This window comes from Lepisma saccharinum, chromosome 4 (genome assembly GCF_977018435.1).
Source record: "Lepisma saccharinum chromosome 4, izLepSacc3.1, whole genome shotgun sequence".
NCBI lineage: Eukaryota > Metazoa > Arthropoda > Insecta > Zygentoma > Lepismatidae > Lepisma > Lepisma saccharinum.
The window spans coordinates 73996470-74012038 of NC_139232.1; the positions used below are offsets into that span (position 1 = coordinate 73996470).

Genomic DNA, 15569 nt, shown 5'->3' on the forward strand with positions numbered 1-15569 from the left:
AGTTAGAAAATCTGGTAAGTAAATCGTTCTTCGGAGACCATACCTCCAGCTAGGATAATTTGCATAAGCATCCACCTACTACACTGTCTCCATGTTGATCTGCACAAGCATGCACCTCCTATCCCCAAAGTCAGCCAAGTATCCCTCAGCTAGGAATTTCCACTTTGAACACTGATCTGGGATATAAGTCCCTGTGGACAGTTCTCATAGTTAGCCCATTATGGCTTCATTGATTGCAGATTTTGTCATGGGTTCGATTCCCTGCATGAGCATGAGTTTTCTTTGTGAGTGTCCCTTCGTCAATTTCATCCTATCGTCAATCATCCTCATCTTCGCAATTAGTCAAAAGTAGCAGGGAAAGCAAAGTAAATTAACGAAATCTATACCCGAGTTGGAGAACAATCTTTCTAAGTGGAAATAGTAAAAGTTACAGAAGTCTGTACATATAGGTATTTGGTGAAAATTGTTTGTTGCACTGAACATGTTCTTGCATCACCTTAATTGACCACTGTCGTTCGGATTTTCTTCATTCTTGGCTGCTTCACATCTGACACTTCATCCTAAATAATGAAGGTAGAACTTTCTGGATCAGCACACAAAGTATTTTGCAAGCATCTTCAATGGATTGATCATTACTTGTAGATAACTCGGCTAAATTTCGAGAGAGGCCCGGCCGGACTCAGACCCGACGAGCCCATTAATGGCTACGCCAATGAATACAAATTTGTACAATACCAAAAAAAAAAGTCATGAAATGTATCAGCAGGAGTAGCTTCCACAAGGCGATAGTTGGGTCGGAAGGAATTTCACGGTGGCTGAAAAAGATCACAAAGATCAGTTAACAGCTCCTGCAAGCGATGTTCTCGCTCTCCTTAGAAGCAGCAGCTGCCGATTGAGCGGGGGGAAAAGTTAGCTGGGCCGTGGCACACACTTCACAAAAGATAATGGGCACAAAATGGGCTTCAATGAGCCTCTTCAAGTTTATTAAATAGGTCCGCGGAGCCCATGGCTGCAACAAGTCAGGGACGGGCGCTTTGTGTCGAAGTGACAGCGTTTGAACCGGACTGACTTATAATGGAGCAACCGTGGTTATTGTGAGAGGCCGAGGGTGTGTACTTGCGGCCGATGGACAGGTATCGAGAGCTTCCTGAGAGCAAAGACTTCGAAGCTGCCTTTCCTCAGGAATCAATGAGAAGGGCAGGAAAGAGAATAATAACAAACTTCTCGCCCTGTGGACAGATAGCATCCAAGTGTGGGGGTGGGTCGCCGCCCAGAAAAGAGATTTTGGAAACATTCCAGCCTAAGAGCAGCGACTAGGAGTCAAAGAAAGGCGGTGAAGTGCGGGAGCAGATGGCCGTTAACAAATTGACCGAGAAAGAGGTCAATTTCTCACGCCGCGGTCAAAATGTCTTCTCAAGTCATCGAGGCAAACAAGGCAAGAAGAAGCAAAGGGACATGGCAAATGCCTGAATTTATTTATTGAAATTTCCAGTACACTAGAAGCCATTTTAAACCGAAAAGAAACAATAGTAAAACAGTAAAACAAAACAGTAGCAAGATAAACAGACCTCAGTTTCACAATAGCCGACCCCCGTGACGTAGTGGTTAGCATATCGCGCTACGACGCCAGGGGTTCCGGGGTTCGAATGCTGGCTTAGGAATGGATGTTTGTGAGTGTCCATTCATCAATTTCATCATATCATCACTCATCTCCATCTTCAAAAATTATCCAAACGTGGCACAAAAAGCGAAGTAAAATAAAGCAAACCAATCAGTCAATCATAATAGCATTACTCATGTAGATTGGTGATTGGTGATAAAATACGAATACGAACTTGGTTGGAGGTGTTAAATTGATTCGGTAGTCTCTGGAATAAGGAACGTTGTGTGGGTGAGAGTCCGGGAGTTGCAGTGTGGAAAGTTTTCTTGCTCTGTGTTTTATGTCTAGGCCCTTTAGGGAAAGTTCTTGAAGTGGGCTGTTATCTGAAGTTTCCATTCATGTAGAAATTTCATATTTCCAATGTTTTTTACGAGTTTCTTGGGACATTAAATGGGAAGAAAATGCTTTAATATTTACATGAACGTGTAGACTGCAATCCACTAGATTCTAGGGCTTTCTCGTGACGTAGTGGCGACTCTGTTACCTTGTAATAAAGGAATACCGGCACCGTAGGAGATAAATTGCATAGTGGTTTGGATACCACTTTAAACTATAGGTTACGTCTCGATTAGCTTGAGTTGAGCATAACTCAGGTTTAAAACAAACAAGCAAACGGAAACTAGGTTTCCTACTAGCATTTGCCTTCTGATTGCTGAACATATTAAATAAGAAATCATGACCTGATGTAAGCCTAGGTCCACTTAGGCTCTGGCCTTGTGGCGTAAGAATTAGGGGATGCAAAATTTCCTATTTTCATATGATCATTTTCGCAACGGTGTTTTACACATTATTTAGCTCTCTGGATTGGACATATAAGTGCTTTGCCTATACATAGGGTTCGAAACTGGGATCTATAGCTTCACAGTGCGTTACACTAACACCTTATTGCATAAGGTGTCCCTAAATTCTCCATGTACTTAAAGAAATATACTAGCAGCTAAATTTAAATTTAAATGTAACGCTGATTTTGCTGAGTGAAACGAACATAGATTGTTATACGGTATGACAATACAGCGAAGAATGAGGTTGCATTATTATTACCGAGCAACCACAATTTGGAAATTTCGAATGTTGGGGGGAAAACATGAAAAGTGCAAATTTCTTATTTGAGTAAATTTTACGTGCCATACTTATTTCCCGTCATGCCCTTTGGATCATCTTCGTCTCTAAAGCTGCAGGGCTCCTTCAGCGACACCACCAGCATCACGAGCTTCCTGACCACCCAGGGGTACCGCCTGGGGCGCTGCTTCGGGGAGGGCTCCTACTGCAAAGTGAAGGTGGCCTACAGGACGAGCGACGACGGCCTCACCAAGAAGGTTGCCTGCAAGGCGATCGACAAGAGGAAGGCCTCCAAGGACTTCGTGGCCAAATTTCTGCCGAGAGAAATCAGCATCGTGAGGGCCATTCGCCATCCGCACATAGTGCGCGTCTACGATGTTTACGAATTCGACGATCAAGTTTATATTTTCATGGATATTTGCGAAAAGGGTGACCTGCTGGATCACATCCGTTACAAGGGGGCGCTGTCGGAGGCCAGAGCCAAGCACTACTTCAAGTACGTATGTTACAATTCTTATGGGTGGTCAGCACGTACTGTATTTGGCACCTTCACACAATACCAGAACAAGCTTCTTTGACATCCACCAGCCAAGTCCTGTTCGAAAATTACTCTCATTTCGGAAAAAAAGGCTATGACTGTCAAAATTCTGAAAAGTGACATCTGTTTTAAGTTCCTTCTAGAACCTTCAAGCGAATCTTCCTGCGGTTAGCATTTTCTGTAAGATTTTGTCTGTCGAAGGAGTGTGTGGAGCAAGCGAACGAAAACTCTTTGCATACATAATGATTGGTTGATTAATTTGGTTTACTTTTACATAAATTTTCTTGAGGATGAGATGAAGGAACACACAAGGAACACCCATGTCCAGACAGGGAAAGCATGTTTAAAAAGGACGGATAGAAAACAAGTAGAAATAATAGGTCCAACAAAGTGCTATTTTAGAAGCAGTGCGCTAGTTTAGGTGATATATCCGAGGAGTAAATACATCATATATGGAAGAAGCGATGCAGAAAGGGGCAGGGGGATTACAGGGCTACATTGCGCCCCCCGTTGCACCCCTTGCACTCTCCTCAAATAATTTGACACACGCAAGATGCAGTTCAAATAATCTCTTTCTTAGTAGATAAAATTACGTTGTCCGCATTATCTCCATTTGTGTATTTACTTTAAGGAAATAAAAACTGTTTAAAATGAGTACAAAATGATGTAAAAAAGCCTGGACCTTACCTGTTCCTGAGTTGTACATATTTTTAAAACCCGCTAAAATCTATCTAGAAAATATCCACAATTTGTTTTTAAAAAATCCAAATTAATTTCTGAATGTTTCTTTATAATTGGCAGTACAGTACAAGGTTATGCAAATTTAAGTTTAAAAGTTCGGAGGAGTTGTTAGCATATGCAGATGATGTAGACTTACTGGGGGATGATGTGAATACAATTAAGAATAATGCTAAAATATTTTTCAAAACTGCTAAAGAGATAGGTTTGGAAGTTAACAAAGAGAAAACTAAATATATGCTTACAGGCCGAAACCAAGTGTTAGGTAATAATCAAAATCTAATTATTGATAACAACTCGTTTGAACCAGTTTCCAAATTCAAATACTTAGGAGTAATATTAACAAATGAAAATTATATTAAGGAGGAAATAAAAAGTAGGCTTAATTCAGGAAATTCATGTTACTTCTCTCTTCATAAACTTTTGTCTTCTCGTTTAATATCTAAGAAACTAAAAGTTAAAATATACAAAACAGTAATTTGCCTGTAGTATTATATGGATGTGAAACTTGGTCCCTTACATTGAAAGAGGAACATAAATTGAGAGTATTTGAAAATACGATCCTTAGGAAAATCTTTGGACCTAAAAGGGATGAGGAGACAGGTGAGTGGAGAAGGTTACATAATTTAGAACTACATAATTTGTATTCATGTCCAGATATTATTAGAATAATTAAATCAAGAAGACTTAGGTGGGCAGGCCATGTGGCACGAATGGGAGAGGAAAGAGGAGTTTACAGGATTGTTGTTGGGAAACCTGATGGTAAGAGACCTGTAGGAAGGCCAAGACGAAGATGGAGGGACAACGTTGAGATGGACCTAAGGGAAATCGGAAGGGATGGAAAAGAGTATATAGATCTTGCTCAAGATAGGGAAAGATGGAAGGCCTGTGTTGCTGCAGCCATGAACCTTCGGGTTTAAGAAGGCTAGAGAGTTAGTTAGTTAGTTAGTTGGAGGTATGTAGCTTTTTATCAAAGTGGAATGGGTTTTGTTTTGAAGTTCACTTTATGCACAGAAAGACTAATCAGAACTGAACCTATAATTTAAAGTTACGTGTAACCATCGGGTATCGAACCCGGGACCCCTTGATCACAAGGCGAGGACTTGATTGATTGATTGATTTGGTGTTTTAAGTCCACTTTATGCACAGTAAGGCTAATCGGGACTGGACCTACAGTTTAAAGTGAGATCCGAACCACTGTGCCATGTGCCTCCACCGGGTATCGAACCCGGGACCCCTTGATTACAAGACAATGACGCTACCACTGTGCCATCGGGGAGGCACTTGAATTTGAATTTTTGTTTGAACTGCAGTTTAAAGTGGGATTCGAACCCCAACGTCCCTTTTAAGCATTAAGAATAAATTGCATCTTGCACTTGCAGGCAGATCGTGTCGGCAGTGGAGCACTTGCACTCGCTGGACATCAGCCACCGGGACCTGAAGTGCGAGAACGTGCTGCTGGCCACCAGGGACATCGTGAAGATCGCCGACTTCGGCTTCGCCAGGTGGTGCAGGGACGACAGCGGTCGAAGGATCCTCAGCAAGACTTTCTGTGGAAGCGCTGCGTACGCGGCACCAGAGATCTTGCAGGTAAGCTTTTACTCGGTGACGTATTCTCCATAATACCGCGTTTACCGCCGGCAAACCAGCACTTTCATATATTTTTGTACATTTACATTTGTTTTATGCGTAATTGCTCATACTATGCGAACTAGTTAAACGAGCTTGTAAACCAGAATTTAAGTAAATTATTTTGAAAGCTTAAAGACTGGTTTTTGGGGTCCCGGGTTCGATACCCGGTGGAGGCACAAGTGATTCGGATCCCACTTTAAACTGTATGTCCAGTCCCGATTAGCCTTACTGTGCATAAAGTGGACTTAAAGCAACAAATCAATCAATCATTAAAGACTGGTTTATGTACGTTCTCCATTGCAACACTCTGAATACCGAGGCTCCTCCCCGATTATACGCGTGGAGGGCGAGGGAGCCTATTCGAGTGGCAAATTAAAAACAGGCGATTACTGGATCAGTTCCACCGCTGCTAAGCGACCGCGTTGGCGGGAGAAAACGGTTTTTTCCTATATCCTTTCTCTGCCGCGCTTGGCAGAGGCAGTGTTGCTACATGAATTTCCCTCCAGGAGGCAAATATTTCCCTTTTCTTAAAAAAATCCTCACTTTATTACTATCGTATTATTCGCACTGCATTTACTTGTCAATAATAATTGCAAGAAAAATCCGCATAAGTTATCCTATGTGCATTGCACCATGCCAGGGTGCAAAATTCCGGGGGGACAGGGGGGAATTCTCCCCACCAACGATTTTGTCTTGAGATTTCCTCCCCCACACGAGACGTTTCCGGGGGGAGAGTTTTTGTTCTCACAACAAACAAGCAATTAGTTTTGGAGTCGAATATACTTTACTGGAATAATATCGAAAACATACACAAAGAACGGTCAACAAAAAGCCTCATCTCTAAGGACACTGAACCCAGCAATCCCTAGAACACAGAAATTAGTCCGGCTTGTTATTTCTTCTCCATTTCTTATTGTCTTGGGTCAGCTACACAAAGTATATAAATATATTAATAAAACACGTAATAGCATTTAGATGTGAGTTTTATATAGGAAACTATTATCTTCATAATGTCTCTTAATTCCCCCCCCCCCTTTTTTAGTCACGCAAATCATTGTTCATAGCACATTAAAATCTTCAATGTGCAATTGAATTTTGAATGAAGGACAGTCGATATAATATATTGTATATTTTATAACATAATTTGATTATTCAGTAATTGACACATTTATTTACAGACATTATATATATATATATATATATATATATATATATATATATATTGTGTGTGTGTGTGTGTGTGTGTGTGTCTGTCTGCTCCTTTCCCCCCAACAATCTGCAGTGGTTTCGCACCCTGCACCATGCTAAACTAGAGGTGATGTGATAAGTACCGCGCTTCGGTCGCCTCCCTCCCTGCCTGGACACATTTTATGAGATTAAAGATTGAAGCTGCAGCAATTTCAGGACACTAAATGAGAATTCATTTTTCTAACACAGCAATATTGACAAAATGTTCCGGTTTTGGACAGGACAGGAATGAGAAACGCTGCCGATATCTTGAGGTTGGGGGAAGCAGACATTGCAGTAAAGTTGTAAAAATTCGATTTTCTCTGCTTCTCAAGTAGACCGCCGCTTGGACTTTCTCCGGCCGTCCTTCAGATGGCAGCTGCGGCGGAGGCATTTACGACGTGTCACTCAAGCGGTCGGTTTGAAAAGTTGTCCAGGATGGCCGGGCCCCAATATACCAGAAACTTTATACCTTCCACGAAAATAGCCCCGGTTATTTCAACACGGCGTATTACGCCATTGTTTTCTTTTCTGTGCTGCAATGTTTTGGAATTTTTTTCTGCGTGGGAATCCAGGTCCTTGTTTTGCTACGAAGAGATAGCTACAGAGCCTTTGGGCTGACAAACAAGGGTGTCCTTTCAGCTTTTCTTTTTACGACGGAGCCTCGAGCACAGAGTGAAAGGTATAACTCTTCTACAAATTGTCCATATAGCTATTATAGGGTAAGTCCCAATTTAGCTTTCAAGGTTTTTGGTCCATGTTACACAGGAGGACCGTAGTATCGAACTCGCCAATACTGACATCTCTTTCGCTTTCCCTCTCCCACTTACATTTCTGGATGCCGAATGGCACTATCCTGAATATTCGGCATTTTGGTGAATGTTCTTATTAGTTACTTCCATGGCAAAAAAATATAAAAATGTGTTTGCATCTATGCTATATATGCAATAGAAATGAAAACACAGATTATGAATAAACAATTACTGGCCAATCATTACGAATTTTAGTTCAATTTCGAATTAACCCATCATCGGTTGAATGCCTTCAGAATGATACAAGGGAGTGGCTTTTGTTGGCATTTTTAAATTGGTACCTTCCCGATCCTTCTCGCAGTATTGCTGTTTGAATTGTTGTTGTAAGTCCACTATAGGCACAAATATGCCAATCGGGACTGGACCTACAGCGTAACCTGGAATCCGAACTACTGAGCAATCGAACACGGAACCCCTTGATTACAAGACAGCGTTACCACTACGCCATCGGGGAGGCTCAAGGCTGCTGAAGTTGCAGCGCAGTGAAGTGGCGTTTTGATTTACGCAATGTCCATAGCCAAGAGGAGCAAGGGGGAGGGCCAAGTCTCCCCGCAATTTGCCTCAGTTTTCCCCCTATATTTCTAAGTTCATTTGAAATCTAGGACACATGGAACATTGAATTTAGATAATTACATAAACACAAGCGCTAATTAGTTTTATTTTACAACCACTTCGCTAAAATTTTCCTTTCATCACGATCCTGAATATTCGTCAAGAATGTGGCTTCAATTTGACGAAGCTAATGAAATGATACAATCACAGGTGACTACAACCACATACTTAAAAAAAATCAATAAAAATTTACTCTGAATACTTGAATATTAATAACAAAAATTAGTGCATGTGTACCATGCTATGGAATTATAAAATCTTGTGCAAAAAATCACTCCAGCGTCTTACATCAAAAGAAATGTCACATATGCCTTGAGCAAATTCCCCTATCAGTCGCTTTGGTCGTCAACACTAAGAATATAGAAGGAATTACACTATAAGGTAAAGTATTTTATTTTAGAACAGCAAATGCAAATTAATGTAATGAAATTCTAACTTAGTTTAAGTTGTAATGATATAAAAGAAAATGGAAATACAAAATGTTTATTGTCGTTGTTATAGTTCGAACTACTTCAGCTTAACACAAATTTCACTGCAATGTTGCGGGTCAACGAAGCTCTGGCGCCTGGACCCTCTGGGTCATGTGGGCTCTTGCTGTTCTGTGTTTGTTCTATTGTGTGCTGTTTTTTATCACGATAGAGTTAGTTTAGTTTTTTTCAGGAGCCATGTTGTAAGAATGTTGAAAAGATTATAAAACCTTGTTTGTGTTTCATGTACGTACAAATGAGTCTATTCATGTTTTCACGTGTACATAAACATTCTAATCACTCAGAACGTTTCAGTATTAGTTTTAATTATTGAGTTAGGAAGTTTTCAACATATTTTATTTTCTTGATGGGCCCTGTTCTCAATGGGCTTATCCCAGTATTGTGGGAAGGGCAAAAATAGCCTATGTGCCGATGTGCCCATAATATGAACTTCAATCAATTCCGTTTCCTTTGCCAGGGAATCCCTTACAATCCCAAGATGTACGACGTGTGGTCCCTGGGCTGCATCCTGTACATTATGCTGACCGCCACGATGCCCTTCGACGACGCCAACATCAAGAGGATGCTGCGAATACAGCTGCAGCGACGACTCACCTTCCCCTCGCGCTTAGAGAGCTACATCAGTGCGGAGGCCAGGAGGGTGATCAGGTAATCATGTCTCCGGCATTCCTAAACACGAAGGTTTATGTCGCAAAGCAAATCCGTTTCCATCTGTGTCTTTCCCGAACAATATACGAAGATTTAATCTTGGCCACCATCGATAATTTACTTCTGATCAATCTCAACATTGTTCTCCCTGCTTTGTCTTTTTATAATTGAAGGTCACTTACCCAGTGCCGTATCTACAACCCGCAAAATCCCGCAGTGCGGGGGGGGGCAGAGACAACTAAGCCTTTAGGGGGCCCTCAGCCATTGACATAGTAGAGGGTTCACGTATGTAAAAAATAAACGTAGTTACTCATGGTTACAGAAACGAATCCATGTATATCCATGTGTATATATATATGTGCATATAGTACTATGCCATGAAGGCATATTTAGGGTATGTGGGATTAGGGCCCCACATATTTTCGATGTCCGACATTTTTTTTTTTTTTATGTACATGTACGTGTATATGCTACTTCATACTGCATTCATGTGGCTGAAAGTTGCAGTGTTACATATTTTACCAATGCTTAACCAACGTTCAAACAATACATGTATGTGTTTGTGTGGGCTGCTTAAGGGCCGGGCGACCCAGGGGCACCGCCCTTGACGGCGCCAGACCGGGCCATCCCGAATTAGTAGAGACAAATCCTTAATTCTGATTACATAAATGTGGATATTTGTTTTATAAAGAGTTAAATTTGTGCAGAGAAAAATTAATTGAAGTTACTTCTCAATGACAAATGTACATTGGAAAATCATGTAGCAATTTAAATTAAGAGATTACTGTTACTTTGATATCAACATTAAGGCACTGAAAAAAACAAGACTATTATTTCCTGTCGTTAAAACCGTAAATATACAACACGGTCATGTGTTACTGTATATTGGCCGAAGGTGGAAAGTAGTGAGATCAGGGTAGAAAGTTGAGACGGGGGGTGACAGGGTGGACAGTTGGGATGGCAAAAATCGACCTCGCCTGGATGAAAATTTTATCTCGGGCCTTCCTTTTTTATGTAAATATGTGTGAAGATATAAAGGATTATAGGTATATAAGTATTGAAAACCGAATATGATAATCAAATTCTCAATCAAAAGTTACACGTAAAGTAGTATGTTGTATAATTACATAATCACAGTAGTACAGTGAATTTTTTTGTCCAGCTAATGAAGTTCGATGTACCCTGATATATATGTTTTGTTGTCAAAGCTAGTTATTGTAATTACAATTTTTCAAAGGTTAACTCAAGTGTATTAGGTCCCAACTTTTTTTAAAAAATACACATGGCGGGACTCCGCTTGGAACACACCAATGTGGTTCCCCCTGAGCCTAACCTGTTTCTATCATGATCAATTGTACCCAGTCTAACCTTTACTTTTTATAGGGGGTGTAAAGGAACTTTTGAATCACCCTGTATGCCCTTGTATGTGACTTTGTCAACATGAGATCAAGAATTACATAGATCAAGAATTACACACACACCCTTACATTGTATATGCCTTTGGTAATATTTTGCGGGTAGGGGGGGGGGAAGATTTGTAGATCCGGCAGTGCACTTACCGTCAAGTTTCCTCAACAAGATGCTCTTGTTTTCTATCAAGTGTATGCCACATTGTCTGTCCACTGGTTGCAGTAATATTGGGGGCCTCTCCGGTGGCTAAGTAGTAACGTTGTCGCCTTGTAATCAAGGGGTTTCAGGTTCGGTTCCCCCGATGGAAGTACAAATAGTGGTTCGGATCCCACTTTAAACTTTAGGCCCAGTTCCAATTAGTCCATCTGTGCACAAAGTGGAATTAGAACAAATGTTGTGCCCAGTAGCGTACGCAGGATTTTATCAAGGGGGGGGTTATTTCTAAAACTTTCTCCAAATTTACATTACCATTGTTCTTTATACTTTAATTAAATAATAATACTCGTAATTAATTAATAATACTTATAATTAATTAATTAGCTAAATTACTAATAATAATCCTACTAATACCACTACTACTATTAAGTAGTCGAGATCTACATAAATATAGTATTTATGAAAGCAATAGGACGAAATTACTTTCTAGTCATTCGATTTTTATGAAATTCTGGGAGCATTTCTTTGTATCTTTGTTACGAAATAATTGTGTGGTCAACGAGGTGAGACATTTTAAGTGTGAAGAAAATCCATAAAAACAAGAAAATATATTAAAATAAATTGAAATAATCAAGCTATGGAACTCATCCAAGGAGCTGCGATGGTCTGGTCGGTAGAGCATCTGACAACCACGCGGGAGATCCGGGTTCGATTCCTAGAATACGTTGGAATTTTCCCGCTTCTTCCCCGCATAAATGTTCCCGATCATTCACATCTGGATTGTCTCGCTGTTCTTACTAACAAAACATTTTACAATATTAAGCATATTGTCGTTTATAATTGAAGGTGAGACATTTTAAAGAGAGACATTCAAACGTGCTGCGGTAAACAATGGGAAGGCGGACTGGTGACTTGATTCTTCTCCGGCTAGCAATTGTCTATACATTAGCCGCTTACAACGAACCAAGAACTTTCTTTAGTTAATTCTCATTGTTCACACAAAAAATACATGTTCATTGAACACTGGCGTACGTAGAGGGATGGCTGATGGAGTTACAGCCGGTACCGAAATTTTGAGAAAATCAAAATTTTCAAATAAAAATCCGTTAAGAACTTTAAAAAATCAAAATGTGTAAATGCGAAACCTAATTTAAAGTGAGTCCCGATTACCATTTTTTATCTTTGAATACAATTTTAATAGATTGAAAAGCTAAAAAAAATACGAAATATTTTATTATGCGTCCTGCCCTCCAAAACGAAACCATGTGCTTTCCATATTTACTATTCCAGCCCGAAAAATAAAATCCTGTGTACGTCAGTGTATTGAACATTGTTGCAAGTGAGATACAAAACAACTTTTCTCTCTTTTAAATCATAGTTGTTCATATTTTACTTTCAAGAATTCGTGTTAATTTTCAAGCCATTCACTCTGAAAGACGAGTGTGTTTGGAATGCTGTGCTTTTCTCCGTGCTGCATGGAAATAATAATTCAAATTATTATTATTATTAGTAGTAGTAGTAGTAATAATAATAGTAATAGTATTGTCCCAGATCTTTTTCTGTGATAAATTGGCCATTTAATTTTTTTCCCCACAGCATTTTTCATAATATTTCACAAGCTCAAGGGGGGGGGTTTAAACCCCGTAACCCCCCCCCTTGCGTACGCCACTGGTTGTGCCAATATTAGAACATAAAATCACAAATTATTCATCATAGCTCATTATTATGTAATCAATCTAAGGATTTATCTTGAATTTTCCATTAAGTTGGTAGTAGTTGTTTTTAGTTAATAATAACAGTAATAACTACTGTTTCGTTAATGATTATACATGTAAAAGGTTTACTAATTATTATTAATAATAATCCTTTGCGCAACAGCCCATGAAGGGCCTAGGCGTACCTACCGACTGTCGGTCTCCCTCCCACGCTTTCCTTCGTCACCTCTAAGCGTGGAGATCTTCAACCAGTATTGAAATAGTCGGGGGGTCAGCCCGACGTATCCCCAGCCGTTATAGTAGGTCTCCGTGACCGGATTACGCTCACTCACTCGGAGCTCCCCAATTTCCTCACGATGGTGGGTTGCCACCGGCCCTATACGTAGGCCGTATTATTATTAAATATTTTACAATTAATCAACAATATATTTCCATTGAAACGATCTCATTGTATACGTGTGTATATCAATGTACACCTATTAACAACAACATTATTATTATTTATTTTTATATAGGAGTGCATTCATTTCTATTTCAACATTTGAAAAATCAATCAAAATATACCTGAATTTTCAGTTTTGAGACTACATACAATTAATTATTGCCAATTAAAATATATTTCTACCATAACAAATTCTGATACATGCTTAGGTTATGAAGAAAATAACATTATTGTAATTGAATAATATATGAAGATCCATTATAAATCATTCCCAGTAATATATAATGAAATTAATCAAATGATAAATCGTAGCGTTGCAAGTGAGCTCATTTATTTAGTTATAGCAACTAAAGTGCAATAAGAGCGTTATTTAATGTATGTTGTCTTTTCCTTGTAAATATATTAAAAACTACCGGTAGTTTGTCGTTCAGAAAAGACTCCGTTATTATAGTTAATAACGTAAGAAATGTTAATGTCTCTATGACATTTAGTCTTAAATAAAGAAGTCTGCGTAAGCCGACTAAAATAAAGCAGAGAACCAAGTTCTCATCTAGAACATGTAATTTGTGCTAGTAATAAGCAAGGTGTGAACTTTCATGACGATATATTTTATTTATATATTTTCAGTTAAAATTATCTTAGCTGACAGGTGGACTATTTCCTTCTTGACCCCTCCTTGAAAATTTCCTATTTGCATTGCACTAATTCAGTTGTTTCTAAAACTAACTAAGAGTCCTCGAGAAATTTTAATTTTAATTTATTCTGTGTAAATATATCTGATTTATGAAAGTCATTGATTTTACATTTAGCGGCCCGAAAAATAATTTAATTTCTCGATAATAACTAAAAATAACAGTTGTGGTAATTCAAGCAAGTTAGGTTCAATAGTTTTCACTAATTAAAAGATGCAGTTATTCCGATTTTTATTAATTTTAATTGCCTTTATCTCTCACGTAAATTCCCTATCCAATACCCGTATATCATTTGGTCAATAATAATATTATCACTAGTTTTATTTTGCATTTTAACCATTACTTCTTTTGTTACCGGCGGAAATGTAAAATGTTTAAAGTCTCGAAAAGTAAATGTCAAAGGGAGATGGAAAGAGAAAATATGCAATCAGGTATACAATTTGTAAATGGCAAATAAAAAAATGGTAAAAAGCAATACGGGACAATAGGTCGAGTCTCCATTAGTATACCTGAACATAGGATGGATTTTTGGCATAACTGTTACGCATAACCACTAAATTTATTTTCACTACCTCTCATTTGAGTGAGATACTGATGTAGCTTGTTTTCTGTTCCAGGCATGTGCTGGAGCCCGACGTAACCCGACGCGCGACAATCTCTCAGATCGCACGCAGCGCGTGGCTCAACGACATCCCACCAGTTGTCGTCCGAACCTGCAGCAGCGCCATCAGCGCCTAAATTCGCCTGCGCCTTATGCAATGTTCAATTTGCTTTACTATCCCATTGTTAGAAATGTGCATGTGTTCATGGCAGTCAAACGTGCCTAGCCGTTGCTGGAAGCGACATGTTATAACTACTTTTTTGTTGTATATTTTCTTATTTTGTTTTGTATCTCGTTTATTTGCTAGTCGATTTTTATGTGGCACGTGAACGTTTTGTTGATGTGATAGTTACGTATTTTTAATAAATAACAACCTTGGCACTCGCCAGGTGCGGTGTTAAGGAATGATTTTTGATAATTTGTAGCTGAATTCAATTTCTTACAGAATTCTTACATAGATTGGTGTTTTCACAATCATTACTTTTCATTATTCTCAGTACTTTCAAAAAAAAAATATAACAGTATGTAGGAATTAAATAGTAAAAAAAGTTGTTGGCAGGGATGAAAATTTACCTGTAGTGTCAGGAATACTTGGGCCTAATGGAAAGGAAATGGCCCTAATTCTCCCCTTCCCTTCCCGTACATTTACACCCTGGTTGTAAGCTATCCACGCTTTATATAATAACTTTACAGCACATTTTGGATGTCTGTAATGCATATTTAAGGAACATATATTGCCATTTAACTCGTACATATTGTCGTTTTTTGGACTTAATATGTAGTAACGTACATATAAATAAACCAAATTATTCGGAAATATTCAGTAAAATCAAGTTGCACAAGCATTCTGCAAATACACGTACGACCTCCCCCATGGCGCAGTGGTAGCGTCATTGCCTTGTAATCAAGGGGTCCCGGGTTCGATACCCGGTGGAGGAACAAGTGGTTCGGATCCCACTTTAAACTGTAGGTCCAGTCCCGATTAGCCTTACTGTGCATAAAGTGGACTTAAAACACCAACTCGAACTCGAACAACTAGAACGCAAATACACGTACAGTCATGGAAAAAAGTTCTTCCCCATAAGGGTTTAATAGGAGCAAGTAATGTAGGAGGGTAGGCAACACATATTGCACTCTTC

General features: G+C 39.2%; 1 protein-coding gene across 1 annotated transcript; it reads left to right on the forward strand.

Moving 5' to 3' along the window:
- Nucleotides 1-2715: 2715 nt before the first annotated feature.
- On the forward strand, nucleotides 2716-14792 carry LOC145987202 (testis-specific serine/threonine-protein kinase 1-like). The gene is made up of 4 exons (XM_083121719.1): nucleotides 2716-3215; nucleotides 5378-5585; nucleotides 9224-9414; nucleotides 14447-14792. Exons 1-4 carry the CDS (start codon nucleotides 2803-2805, stop codon nucleotides 14565-14567), a joined length of 933 nt encoding a protein of 310 aa, XP_082977845.1. The 5' UTR covers nucleotides 2716-2802; the 3' UTR covers nucleotides 14568-14792.
- Nucleotides 14793-15569: the final 777 nt, after the last annotated feature.

What these genes read in the sequence shown, in the direction of transcription:
- LOC145987202 (XM_083121719.1), top strand. Translation starts at nt 2,803, where the DNA reads ATGCCCTTTGGATCATCTTCGTCTCTAAAGCTGCAGGGCTCCTTCAGC. An exon ending in AGAGCCAAGCACTACTTCAA is followed by an intron (nt 3,216 to 5,377) that starts GTACGTATGTTA and finishes TTGCACTTGCAG; the next exon opens with GCAGATCGTGTCGGCAGTGG. An exon ending in GAGGCCAGGAGGGTGATCAG is followed by an intron (nt 9,415 to 14,446) that starts GTAATCATGTCT and finishes TTTCTGTTCCAG; the next exon opens with GCATGTGCTGGAGCCCGACG.